General features: G+C 47.0%; 1 protein-coding gene across 1 annotated transcript in view; it reads right to left on the minus strand.

Annotated features, from left to right (window-relative positions):
- Positions 1-954: 954 nt before the first annotated feature.
- The window catches only part of GLB1 (galactosidase beta 1), a 65,794-nt gene continuing 52,966 nt past the window's right edge, over positions 955-13,782 (minus strand). The window contains exon 16 of the mRNA XM_081106204.1: positions 955-1,527. Coding sequence (XP_080962330.1) covers positions 1,273-1,527 — 255 coding nt within the window. The 3' untranslated portion in view covers positions 955-1,272. The remainder of the gene's footprint in view (positions 1,528-13,782) is intronic.

Genomic DNA, 13,782 nt, shown 5'->3' on the forward strand with positions numbered 1-13,782 from the left:
GCGTGTCTGGACACTAGAACCAAACAATCGGGGTTCAAACCCTGTCTCTACCACTTACTGCTGTGTGTCCTGGCAAATCTGGGAAGATGACAGTACATTCCTCAGAGTTTCTTTCGAGGGACAAGTGAATTAAATATGTAATACTAGAGACCTGGTGCACAAAATTCATGCACGGGTAGGGCCCCTAGTCTTGGCTGGCAATCAGGGTCCATCGGGGCCTTCTGGCTGCTGGCCGGGGCCTTCCTTCATTTCGTACCGCCCCCTGGTGGTCAGCGCACGTCATAGTGAGCGATCGAACTTCCAGTCTCCTAGTTCAGTGGTCGGCAAACTCATTAGTCAACAGAGCCAAATATCAACAGTACAATGATTGAAATTTCTTTTGAGAGCCAAATTTTTTAAACTTAAACTATATAGGTGGGTACATTGTTATTAACTTAATTAGCGTACTCCTAAGCTTAGGAAGAGCCACACTCAAGGGGCCAAAGAGCCGCATGTGGCTCGCGAGCCGCGGTTTGCCAACCACTGTCCTCGTTGAGCTCCCGTGGGGACACTTTGCATATTAGCCTTTTATACATATAGGTGCCCCCAACTGGACATGGAATAGGACAGTGCTCAGCAATAGAGTTCTACCATGCTGGGCAGGACATGCAGATTATGCAACACCTTGTCCCTGCACATCCATGTGTGTCCATAGCCCATGCACATATGCGTGTCTACAGATGTGTACAGGCCTATGTTGGTGTGTGGATAGGTGCAATTGCTACATCTAAACACACAAAAAGAGATCGACCTTTACATAGGGATCTGAGGAGCAGCAGTCCACTAGATCAAACCAAGATGATTTTCCATGCCTTTGAACCTCCAGTGACTGAAGTGGCTTCTTCAGCCCACTCAAGTCTAGTTATGATTTAAATCAGAACCTGTAAATTAATATCTGCCCAACGTCAAAAACAGTAACATCATGAATGCAAATTTTATTTAACAAAAAGACATGATTCTTCCAAAGTAAAAATCAGAAACACCTCGAAAGCTTCCGTTCCAGCTCTGCAGGTACACCGGTGTGCTACTGGGCTACCACCCCATCACACAGCCACGGCGGCCCTTGGCAGGGGAGGGCCCGTCACTGCAAGGCTACAGGGAAACCTCAGGTGGAAACGCACAGGCGGAATCTGTTTTCCAATCGAGCGCTGCAGTGAATGTTGTCACTGCAAGGGGACATGTGAGGTATGTGAAAGGCCAGGTCCCGGGCTTGAGTCATCATTCATGGTCCTGTCAGGAGTCTGGATCGGGCTGGTGTTGGAGGAGATGGCTGTAGGTCACAGCTGAACTGATAACCGGCTTGTCCACGAACTCCACGGTGCACGGTTCGGGGGGATCGGCACTGCAGGGCGCCCGCTCCAGTTCCAGGACTGCGATGGTGTTTGGGGCTGATGTCACCAGGATGTGCCGTGGCACAAACAAGGTCACCTGGGGGCCCCGTGCTGGCCAGTAGCGACCAAGATTAAAGCCATTAATCCACACCTGACCCTGGAGAGAGAGACAAAGAGAAACCATCAACCCCAGCTGCCCGGATCCTGGAACTAGGAGCCTTGATGCACGTGGGCCAGCACGTGGGCCAGCACGTGGGCCAGCACGTGGGCCAGCACGTGGGCCAGCACGTGGGCCAGCACGTGGGCCAGCCGCCAGCCGCCAGCCCGCAGTGGCGCTCTCCCTCCACAGCCCAGGCCTGACAACCAGGCGCAGGCCAGCCTGGGTCCCAGCATTCGGCTGGGGTGACTAGCCAAGTGGGGCAGGGGCTGGGTGGGAGAGATAACAAGTTGCCCAAACAGCCACTCCTGCTTCAGGAGAATCCATGTTTGGCCCCTCTGACTGGCTTCAGCAGCCACTCATCAGTGCTGGACGACACGGGGGGCAGTTTCGCCAAGTTTCTGCATTTCGTCCTGGGCCCTGGAGGACTGCCTGTCTCTCCACGCCAGCCTCTCCCCGACTCTCCCGCACACAGAGAACTGCCAAGCGGCCCCTCGAGGAGGTGAGCTTTCCTTCTATGTCCTCTGCTTCTAGAGGTGGGTCTTGACCACACTGTCTTCACACACCAGGTGAGCACAGGCCTGCAGCCTGGGAACACACAGGTCCTAGGAGCTGTCCCCAAACAACCGCCCCCCCTCCACCCCCCCAGCCTGGCTGGCGTGGCTCAGTGGTTGAGCAGTGACCTATGAGCCAGGAGGTCAGAGTGTGATTCCTGGTCATAGCACATACCCAGGATGTGGGCTCGATCCCCAGTAGGGGGTATACAGGAGGCAGCCGATCTATGATTCTCTCTCATTTGATGTTTCTATCTATCTCTCCCTCTCCCTTCCTCTCTGAAATCAATAATAAAATATATTTTTTTAAAAAACAAAACAAAACACAAAACAACCCCCTCTCCTCGAAGGATGAGGGGCTTGTGGGAGGGAGAGATAGGGGCCCGCCCAGTAGGGTGTTTACTGCAAGTGTTTGGATGGTTTTCACACCAGCATCAGGTGTGCTTCAAGGAGCAGAGAGGGCCCTACAAGCTGCAGAGGCAAGTTCTGTGAGTAGCAGAAGCCGCTTCCGCTACAAAACGGAGAGCAGAAGAGAGCCTCTACCAGGAGGGCTGGCGCTGGGTGTGGCCACAGCTCCCCGCGGGCGCTAGGCCTTCCCAGGTGGCTGGGCAGATGGAACCTTCTGCCACGAAGAACGAGCAGAGGCGGGGATATCACATCCAGGAGAGAGAGGCTGTGTGGGAGAGGAAAGAAGGCATAAAGGGAGAAGGAAGGAAGGGAGGAAGAAGTAAGTAAATCATTCCCCACCGTGACCCAAATACAGACGGTCCCCAACTTAGGATGATTCAACTTTAGGATTTTTCGGCTTTACGAACTGTGCAGAAGCGATACATACCATAAATTACCCAATATATTATTATAAAATAGGCTTTGTGTTAGATGATTTTGCCCAACGGTAGGCTAATGGAAGTGTTCTGAGCTCATAGGTTAAGCTATGATGTTCGGTCGGTGAGGTGTATTAAATGCATCTTCCACTTACAATATTTTCAACTTACGATGGGCTTATTGTACCCGCATTGTAAATGAGGAACACCTGTATGTTGGGGGAGACACCCTGGAGGAGGCTGGACCATGGCTGTCACCTGCTGAGCCCCGATCCCCAGCATGCTCCATGTCACAGCTGCGGTCACTCACCTTAGAGCGACTCAGTGGCTCAGCTTTGAGTATTTTTTCAGCCTCCAGGTGTCCCCTTTATTCAAGCTCCCTCTGAATTTCCTCGCTGGGTTCCAGTCTTAGACCCACCCCTTACTGGCTCCTCCCATACCTGTGTAAGGCTTACTCCTAGTGGCCCCACCTCCCAGACTACACTGTGGCTGATGGATGTCATCTCAAACGGTCGCCCCTAGTTATTGATCAAAGTTGATATGATCTTTCTCCTAATTACTGCCTTAATTCTGGACACTACATAATCTGTTGTGGTTGTTTTTTCCTTCCCCCAAACGATCACCCGCGGCCCATTTTGAGTTTTTGGCTGCCATACGGACTCTGCCTCCTGACTCACCTGAACGAGTCTCCAATATGGAGGTGGCATGTCTCTCACCGTCCCTCTAACGTGCCCCAAACTCACGGTTACATCTTCTCAGGCCTCGGTTATGAACTATGACATTATGAAGCTATAAACTTCTTCAGGGCAACATTTCCCCCCACTCTCAGCTTTCTTTTTTTAAGGTCGTTTTTATTTATTTATTTTTTTTACATTTGTTATTGATTAAGGTATTACAAATGTGTCTTTATCCCCCCATTGTCCCCTCATCCCCCCAGTTTTGCCCTCACCCCCTGCTGTCTGCGCCCATCGCTTATGCTTATGTGCATGCATACAAGTCCTTTGGTTGGTCACGCCCCCTTACCCCCACCCTCCCCCGCTCTCAGCTCTTAACAGAATGTGCATTAAATGATGTTTATGGCAGTTTGGCTGCCCTTCCGAGAGAGGGGGGTGAAGCATTTAGAAAGAACAGGCCATAGGCCCATAGCGTGGAGCCATCACCGTTCAACAGAACTTTCGGCAATGAAGGAGTGTCCTCTGCTGCCCAACAGAGCAGCCGAGTGCGCTTGAGAGTGGCTACTGAGCACCTGAAATGTGGTTTGTGGGAAGAAGGAATAGAATTTCCCCTTTCAACTGATTTAAATTTGAAGGTAAATAGCCACAAGTAGCTGGTGGCTACCATCCAGCTGAGGTATGGTGAAACGCATGTCGTTTCATGATCAGACCACAATCTCTCCGCTTCTCTCCACCCCCAACTGCCAGCCTTCTAGAGCAAGTCATAACCAATGCTGTCTGAGTCTCCTCACCGGTCTCCCGACTTCCTCTATTAACTGTAGAACCCCAGGCTCCCCACAGCAGCCAAGTGAGAATCGGGGGATTTCATGCGTTCCTGCTTCTTACCTCCTTACCATGGCCCTCAGACCTGTGACTTCTTCCTCCCCACCCTGTCTCTGCCCCTCTGCCCCTTGCTCACACAGCTGCCCCTGAACTTGTCCCCATCCCTTTTACACACCAAATGCTCTCCATCACTGTTCCCCCAGACCCGAAGCCTTCTGATGGCTCAGGTCTCCATCCATCACCACCTCTTCAGAGAGAAGGGTCATGGACACCGTCCTTAGGACTGGGCCTCCCATTCCAAGTCACTCACCACCCCTTTACTCTCTTCTTTTTTTTTTTTTTTTTTCTTTTTTTTTTTCCTAGTTATTGTCACTGTTGGGTATTTGCATCCTTTGTTTGAGTAGTGGGTTATCAGCTATTTCCAGCATGGGCTCTATAAGGGGAAGGCTTTGTCCATCTTGTCCAAGGGGAGATTCTCAGCACAGTGATTTCCATCGACACCTAGCGGCACTCAGTAGATAACACCCAGGCTGATCATTCCTCCTGAGAAAAGACTCACCTACAAGGAGACACGAAGCCCTCCTGAAAGAATGCTTCATGTTCCTCTGCTCCTGGCTTAAGAGTTTTAGAGAACAGTGTTTACTGGAAGGAAAATGAAATATCTGCACTCCTTGACTAGCACTGTGTTTCTAAAAAAATATATACATATTCTGACTTTTGTTTCTCTTTAAGAAATGATGCTGAAGTTACTGGTGGAGGCGGGAGTATGCACATGTTGGTAAATGCCATTTAAAAGTAGACGCACTCATGCCTTAGCTGGTTTGGCTCAGTACATGGAGCATTGGTCTGTGGACTGAAGGGTCCTGGGTTCGATTCCAGGCAAGGGCACATGCCTGGGTTGCAGGCTCGATCCCCAGTAGGGGCCGTGCAGGAGGCAGCCAATCAATGATTCTCTGTCATCACTGCTGTTTCTATCTCTCTCCCTCTCCCCTCCTCTTTGAAATCAATAAAAAAATATATTAAAAATAATAAAAGTAGACACCCTCGGAAATGAATATAGTGAGCGCACAGGGGCCAAGCCTTTGCAGCGTGAACCTGGGTGGCTTCTGGGGCTTCCCGGGGCTGTCCCAGCTAATATTTCCATGACAATGTCTGACTTTCTCTGACCATAGCTTGACCCTTGGCAGACTTCCCCTCTTTGCTATTATTACTAAGGTGATAATAGAATAAATGTTAGGTTCCAGGAAATGGTTGACCTACTTCATTAATCAGACAGATATGTGTCTGTTTTAAATTCTTTAGATAAATCAATCCTCTCATACAAATTTAAAGCGAATGTTCAGTGCTGTTTTAAGTCACAGTTTAAAACTTTTCTAATTTGGCTAAGAGTTCATTTAAAAAACAACAAACTCGGATCCAATGTTGATTTTGTCACACTCTGAGAGAAGACCTGCAGACCCTCGGAGAACTTAAAATGGGAAAGACACAGGTCCATTTCTCAAGGTTAAAGGACCCTCACCACACACAATTCATGAGTAACTGTCATGCTAACTTGGGAGAAAGAAAAACATTTTTTAAAAAGGAAAAATAGTGAAGGGCTTGCTTAGATAAGATGTTAAATAAATGTCACTGCAGTATACAGGGAAAAAAATGAAAAATCTTCTTCCCTCCAACCCAAGGGGGTCTGCAGCTGATGCAAACCACACCTCTTGGCTTCCTCTTTGATCTCACAGTAATAACGTTAAGTAGCTTTATGGTTTCTCTGTATTTTAGACCTAAACAGAACGGAAGCCATGGAAACCTAAAGCATTAGCATAAAAGATACATCACTTCCTCCCCTCACAGAACCCCAAATATAAATTCCTTTCCTTCGCAACTCCCAAAAGCCCCATTTCTAGACCCCTTCTATGGAGTACCTTCCCTAACAGTCATTGTACCACCTCACATATCTGGACCAAAGCTAAGAACTGTTGAGGGAAAACTGCCTCCCGGCAGCCATATAATATGTGTTACAAAGTCCATGCACTAAAAACTGTGGGAGACGCTCCTTCACTCAGAGCCTACTTACTCCTGCTTACACACCATTTTCACAAGTTTTAGCTACTAAATTAATATATACATTTATAGAAATCAATCTGATTATCTAGTTTTCAAGTTCACAGGACTTGTGACAAGAAACAACAAATTAGATGGAAATGGTAGGGGGTAAGAATAACTAAATCAGGCCAGCGAAGTTTAAAAAGCATACCAAATTCAGAATGAAAGTAGGGTCAAAGAGCACGAAGACCGGTGGCAGACTGCAAAAATGACCACAATTCTCTGCAGCTCCTCCTGTCAGGAGTCAGAATCTGCTTCTCCATCCCTTGGGCCAAGACGGTCTAATGACTTGTACGGGCCCAAGAACATGGAAGACGTGGCATATGAATTCTAACCTGAGCCTTAAGAAGCCGCACACATTTGTAGTCTTTCTTTGAATCCTGCCAGTCACCAGGTGAACAAGCCTCGAATGGCTCACAGGACTCAGGAGAATATTTTACTTACATTCATAGGTGTATTATAAAGGATCATCTCAGGGATGGCCAGATGGAAGAGATGCACGGGACAAGGGGGGTTGTGGAGGGGGCGGGGGGGAGAGTGTGGAGCTCCCAGCCCTCTTCAGGTGCACCTCCCAGCACCTGCATGTGTTCACCCACCCAGAAGCCCTCCAAATCTACCTGTGCTAGAGTTACTATAGATTTCCATCTCCGGCCCCCCACCTCAACCCGACCCCAGAGGTTGGAGGGATGGGGCTGGAAGTTCCAACCTTCTAATCACGTAGTCTTGCAGGTGACCAGGCCTCAGGATAGGACATGGGATTTTTGTCAACTCTTTGTTATAAATTCTTTTATTTCATGATTTTTTAGAATTTTTTTTTTTTTTTACATTTTGAGAAAAGGTGATGTTTGCCTTTAAAAAAATAAAACTGGTTTTAGTTGATATTTTGATTCTTCGCTTTTCAAAGCATAATTCTGGTTGAGGAAAAGTGGGACAAGCCTACAAGTGGCTAAAAAAATGCAGGAAGGCTGCAGAGCACATTCATATGCGGTTTATCCACACCCAGCTGAAGGAGAGATAAGCAGTACAGATGCCACTGCATTGGCAGAACACCATCAACGCCTGGCCTATCTTAGGGAGGTTGTGGTCAGATGAGAGTTCTGGCCTGTGTCTCTTGGATACAGCAAAATATGCCCGATTGCGTCCCACCAAAATCCCAGCTGACGTTCAGGCATTTAACCAGAAAGCCACATCCGACGTAAGCAAAGCCAAAGTGATCAGAAGAGATTTTTTATCTCATGAATCACTCTTACCAGTGACTTCATTCACTAAATCAAGGTAGTTTCTTTACAGCAAGTGAATAGCATAAGCCAAGAGGCTGGAAGAAAGAGCCTTGTCAGGGCCGCCCTGCTGGAGGAGGGTTGGCGTGCCTGGAGATAGAGTCTTAGAAATGGTCATTGGGTCCATCCTCATCCCACCCGCCCACAGCTGCCAAAGTGGTAGTTCTCCCAAAAGTCAGCACTCGGCGCCTGGTGCGGAGTGGGATCTGTCTGTTCTGCGCATGCTGATCAGGAGCTGGCCAGGGGTACCCTCAGCACCAAGGACCACTGCTCGCCAGAAAATAACAGCAAACACAGAGATGCTCCATTTTATGTCTGTTGTAGGTATGGCCTCTCATCTCAGACCTGCACAACCAGGTCCACGAATCCTGTGGATGGGCGTGCATGTGCGTGTGTGTGTGCTTGCAGAAAGCCTCATTTTGATATAATTCACAGCCATACAATTTCACTCATTTAAACTGTATAGTGCAGTGGTTTTTAGTATACTACAGAGCTATGCAACTGTCACCACAATCAATTCTAGAATATGTTCATCACCCCAAAAAGATACCCTGCACCCTTGAGCAGTGAGTCCCCATCTCCAACCCAACACTCCCTTTCTCCCCTTTCCCTGCTCCAGGCAACCAGGAATCTTCCTGTGTCAATATATTTGCCAATTCTGGACATTTCATATAAGTGGAATCATACCAAATGTATGGTTTGTGACTGGCTTCTTTTATTTAACATGTTTTCAAGGTTCATCCATGTTGTGCCATGTATTATTATTATTTTTTAACTATATATATATCGATTGATTTCAGAGAGGAAGGGAGAAAGAGAGAGAGACAGAAACATCAATGATGAGAGTGAATCATTGACTAGCTGCCTACTGCATGCCCCTTACTGGGGATGGAGCCCGAAACCCAGGCATGTGCCCTGGACCAGAATCGAACCTGGGACCCTATCCACTGAGCCAAACCAGCCAGGGCTGTATCATGTATTAGTACTTCATTTCTTTTTATTGCTGAATGATAGTCCATTATACAGATATACCACATTTTGTCTATTTAGTCATCGGTTGATGGACATTTGGTTTTTCCATCTTTTGGCAATTTGGGATAAAGCTGGTGAGAACATTTGTGTACTAGTTTTAGAGTGGACAAATGGACTAGATGGACTTTGGGGTTCTGAACCCTCTGACACATTCAATAATATTGTGTATATATGTACTTTTCAAGCATGAAGATGCAGACCATTCGTCAGACTGGTGAAACAAGTCAAGAGCCTAGAGCAGCGGTTCTCAACCTGTGGGTCGCGACCCCTTTGGCGGTCGAATGACCCTTTCACAGGGGTCGCCTAAGACCATCCTGCATATCAGATATTTACACGACGATTCATAACAGTAGCAACATTACAGTTATGAAGTAGCAATGAAAATAATTTTATGGTTGGGTCACAACATGAGGAACTATATTTAAAGGGCCAGAAGGTTGAGAACCACTGGCCTAGAGCAATGGTCGGCAAACTGATTAGACAACAGAGCCAAATATCAACAGTACAATGATTGAAATTTCTTTTGAGAGCCAAATTTTTTAAACTTAAACTATATAGGTGGGTACATTGTTATTAACTTAATTAGGGTACTTCTAAGCTTAGGAAGAGCCACACTCAAAGGGCCAAAGAGCTGTATGTGGCTCGCGAGTCGCAGTTTGCCGACCACAAGCCTAGAGGATTAGCACAGGCTCTTCATTGGTCTTTGAGGCCTTGTTCAATGCTGCCTGCCTTTTCACGTGAGCCTTCAAATCAGACAGACCCGGGGCTCAGGGAGCTGTTCCACCACCTACTTCCGTACCTCATACCTCTCTGAGCCTCTATCTGCTCATCTGCAAACTGGAGACAATGATAGACATCCTACCGCATGTACCACTCTTGATGTTTATGGAGATAGCATCTCTAAAGTTCTGGGCAGAAGGCCTGGGTCTGTAACTCTTGGGCATGACACCTTTATGACCTGGCCAAGATGAACCCCCTCTGACCTCCAAAACGTCCCCTGCTTTTCCATTTCTGCACCTTAGCTTCTATTATTCTCCCATCTGAAAATCCCTTCCCTGACAAATTCTGATGAAGGGCCTTCTGTCCTTCAGGTCTGTTTCAAGCTCCATCTGAGCCACCCAGCCCTTCTGATAATCCCTGTAACAGACATGTCCTTTTTCTGATTTGCATCTCTGCAGAATTCTTTCTCTTAAGGCACTAAATTGATACCACTTGGTGAGCAGTGATTTGTGTGTGGGTCTTCTCGTTTGCTTTAGCCCTGTATCCAGCAAAGTCCCTCCTCACTCCCATCTGCTTTCTTCCCAGGACTCAGCAACACAGGCATTTGTGCACCTTTTTAATCTAAAAGCAATTATAGCCCTAGCTGGTTTGGCTCAGTGGACAGAGCATTGGCCTGCGGACTGAAGGGTCCCGGGTTCGATTCCAGTCAAGGGCACATGTCCAGGTTGTGGGCTCGATCCCCAGTAAGGGGGTGTGCAGGAGGCAGCGGATCAGTGATTCTCTTTCATCACTGATGTTTCTATCTCTCTCTCCCTCACCCTTCCTCTCTGAAATAAATTTTTAAAAATATAAAAAATTTTTTTAAAAAAGAAGCAATTACAGAGTGCCCAGGCCCAGGAGGAGGGCAGGGTGGTGAATAAGCAGGGCACTTAAAAAATCCCCTTCATGAAGCGATTGACTCAGTGGGTGAAATCGAGGTCCTGACCTACGTGTGATGAAGCATCATGATGGGGTCCAGGTGGGGCACAGAGGACCTCAAAGGAGGATGGGACCAGTCCTTTCCTAGACTAAGGGTCTAGGAAGGTTTCATAGAGGAGTTCATGTCTTCTTGACAGATGAACATGTGATGGCTAGGTGGGTAGAGTGAGGGAATGAAAAAGCACGAACAAGGGGAATATAAGACACAGCAGAGCATCAAGAGGGAGAAGGGAAGAAAGAAGGAAGGGAGAAAAAGAGGGAGCAAGGGAGCAAGAACAAGCCTGTTGGCTAGAGACTGTACATCCAGGGAGGATTCTACTTTGTTTTTTTGGGTCCTGGAGACCCTAGATATCACTTCTTGGCTGCAACACAGGACTTGGTAGAGGAGAGGGGAAGGCTGACAAATGCAGGGGGAAGTATGAGAAGGGATCTTGGCCTGGCGGAAGGTGGGGAGGGGATTCAGAGCTTAGACTTCCTCCTAGAGGCCACTGGGCAGGAAGTGAGGGTGGAGGCAGAGAGATAAGAATGACAGGAAGCTGAGGGAACAAAGGAGTCACACCTGATAGTAGACAAGAAGGGTGAGTCCTCCGTGGAGGAGGTGGGAGGAAGGACAAGGTGGCCTAAGGAGAGTGGTGAAGGTTAGAAAGGCCAGCTGAGGAGGGGGAAGAGACTGACCAGGGACTCCAGAGCTGAGGGCCTCCAGAGGCAGGAGAGAGTGAGAGGACCGTGGCCCTGATGAATGCACTGGAGAGGTCCCCAGTAGTCCCCCAATTACTGTGAACCAGTAAAGGCCAATGGTAGACCCAGTCAAGATGGAGGATGAACAAGGAGACAAGGGGGGCCAGTGGGTTGATTGATGGCTCTTAGAAAAGGATAGTGGTGATGTCTGGACTGGATAGAAAGCAATTGCAGCCTTAATGGTGGAGAGTTTCAGGTCACCAGTAAAATCCAAGAGCAGGCTTGGGAGGCATGAGAGTTTGGGGGATAGAAACATGTGGCCAGAGAGAGGATATTAGACCTTAAAATTCCAGAGCTACGCACACCAAGATATACCATATGCTGGATCATAAGACAAGTCTCCATATATTTAAGAAGATTGTGAAACCATCACCACAATTTAATTCTGGAACATTTTCCATCACCCCAGAAAGAAACCCCATATCCATGCTGTCCCTCTCCATTCACACTATCAGCCCCTGGCAACCATTAACCTACTATTTGTCTCTATCGATTTGCCTTTTCTGAACATTTCATAGAAATGGAATCATGCAACATGTGCCTGGCTTTTATGCCTGGCTTCTTTTACTTAGCATAATGTTTTTCAGATTTATCCATGCTATAGCATGTGTCAGTAGTCTGTTCCTTTTTACTATGAAATACTATTCTATTGTATGCAATGTGTTATTTATCCATCCATCAGTTGAAGGACCTTTGAATTATTTCCAGTTTTTGGTTATTATGAATAATGCTTCTGTCTTCATTTCACTTCTCCTCTCAGCAGCATGAACGCCTGTTTTCCTCCTACTTCTTTGGTCTCTCCCCCTCATTCTCTGTCATATTTGTGTCTCTCAAAGATCAGCCTTAGATCCTCTTTCCTCCTTCTGCATCCTCTTTTTTTTTTTTTAAATATATTTTATTGATTTTTTTACAGAGAGGAAGAGAGAGGGATAGAGAGTTTAGAAACATCGATCAGCTACCTACTGCACAACGCCCACTGGGGATGTGCCCGCAACCAAGGTACACGCCCTTGACCGGAATCGAACCTGGGACCCTCCAGTCCGCAGGCCGACGCTCTATCCACTGAGCCAAACCAGTCAGGGCTGCATCCTCTTTTTAGAGGACCTCATCCATCCCACATCTTCAACAACCACTCATACGCAAATGATCTTGTATGTGTATTTCCAGGCCAGATCCCTCCTCTGAATTCCCAATACTTGGACCCAATAGCTCTCCTCCAGTATCTTCTCAGAGCTGTTCTCAAAGGCTCCTCAAACTCAGTTTGTCCAAATACAGACTCATGAGCTCACTGTCCCAGCCCAAGTCCTCTTCTGAAATTTCTTCTTTTGGTAAATGGTACCATCTGTTCAGCTGCAAGTCTAAAACTAAAGAGTCATCTGGGATATGCTCTTCTCTTTAAACCCCCATGTCCAATCTATCATTACATTTTATTGACTTCAAACATCTCTTGAATAGCTGATGTCATCTCCATCTTGGTTACCACCATCCCAGTCTCTCGAGGACACTGCAATCCCACCTCCTGGATAGTTTCCCTGGATTCACACATACCCTCACCCAACCCATTCTGCACACTAGGGTCAGAGAGGCTTGGCACACCACAATCATGTCATGTCACTCTCCTGCTTCAGTGGCTCTCAGCATAAAGACAAAACTTGAATGTGATTTAATTGGCTAATCCAATCTGGTCTCTACCCACTCCCACTTTCTAGCCTCTTCTCTGAGCCACACTCCCTTTTCTCTGTGTTTCATACATTTGGGTCCTTCCTCACACTCGCCATTTTCCCCTCTAAGCACATGGCCTTGGCACATGTTACTTCCTCTGCCTGGAATATGCTCCCTTCCCCTTTTTGCCATGTTAATTCTTACTTATCCTTTATATTTCTCAAGCATCACTTCCCCAAGTGAGACTTTCCTGACCTCCCTGACAAGGTCAAATGCCCCAGTTATTAACTCCCAATAGCTCCTCTTAGCACCCATTGCAGCTACAGTTTTACCACTTAATTTGGATTATTACATAATTTGGTTTTCCTCCCCAACTAGACTATAAGTTCTATGAGGGCAAGGACCATATCTGGTTTTATATACAGGGTGGGGCAAAAGTAGGTTTATAGTTGTATGGAGAATAATTAATATATAATAATACAAAATAAACTGTTTTATATACTCACAATTGCAAACCTACTTTTGCTCCACCCTGTAGTATATCCTTAGTGCCCAGCACAAAGTTTGACATGTAGTAGCCACTGAAAAAAGCTTTGTTGAATGAATAACTGAGTGATGGTTAGGTTATTTAAGATGAAAATAGGACTTGAAGTAGAGAAAATGACAGTGAAGGAAGACACACTAATATCTCCAAAGAATGAAGGAGAGTGACTGGGTGGTAGAATAGCCAAGAAAGAGTTGAGGATCATGTAGACTAAGGTGGGTGCCCCAGGGCATGGGCTGTATGAAGGTGGGGCATTATGGGAGTATGAAGTTAGGCATGGACGAAAGAAAAACAGGCTTTCCCAGAGATTCACCCCTTTGCCTGTGCCATATT

The sequence above is a fragment of the Myotis nattereri genome (genome assembly GCF_964212035.1).
Source record: "Myotis nattereri genome assembly, chromosome: 14".
In the NCBI taxonomy this organism is placed as follows: Eukaryota; Metazoa; Chordata; class Mammalia; order Chiroptera; family Vespertilionidae; genus Myotis; species Myotis nattereri.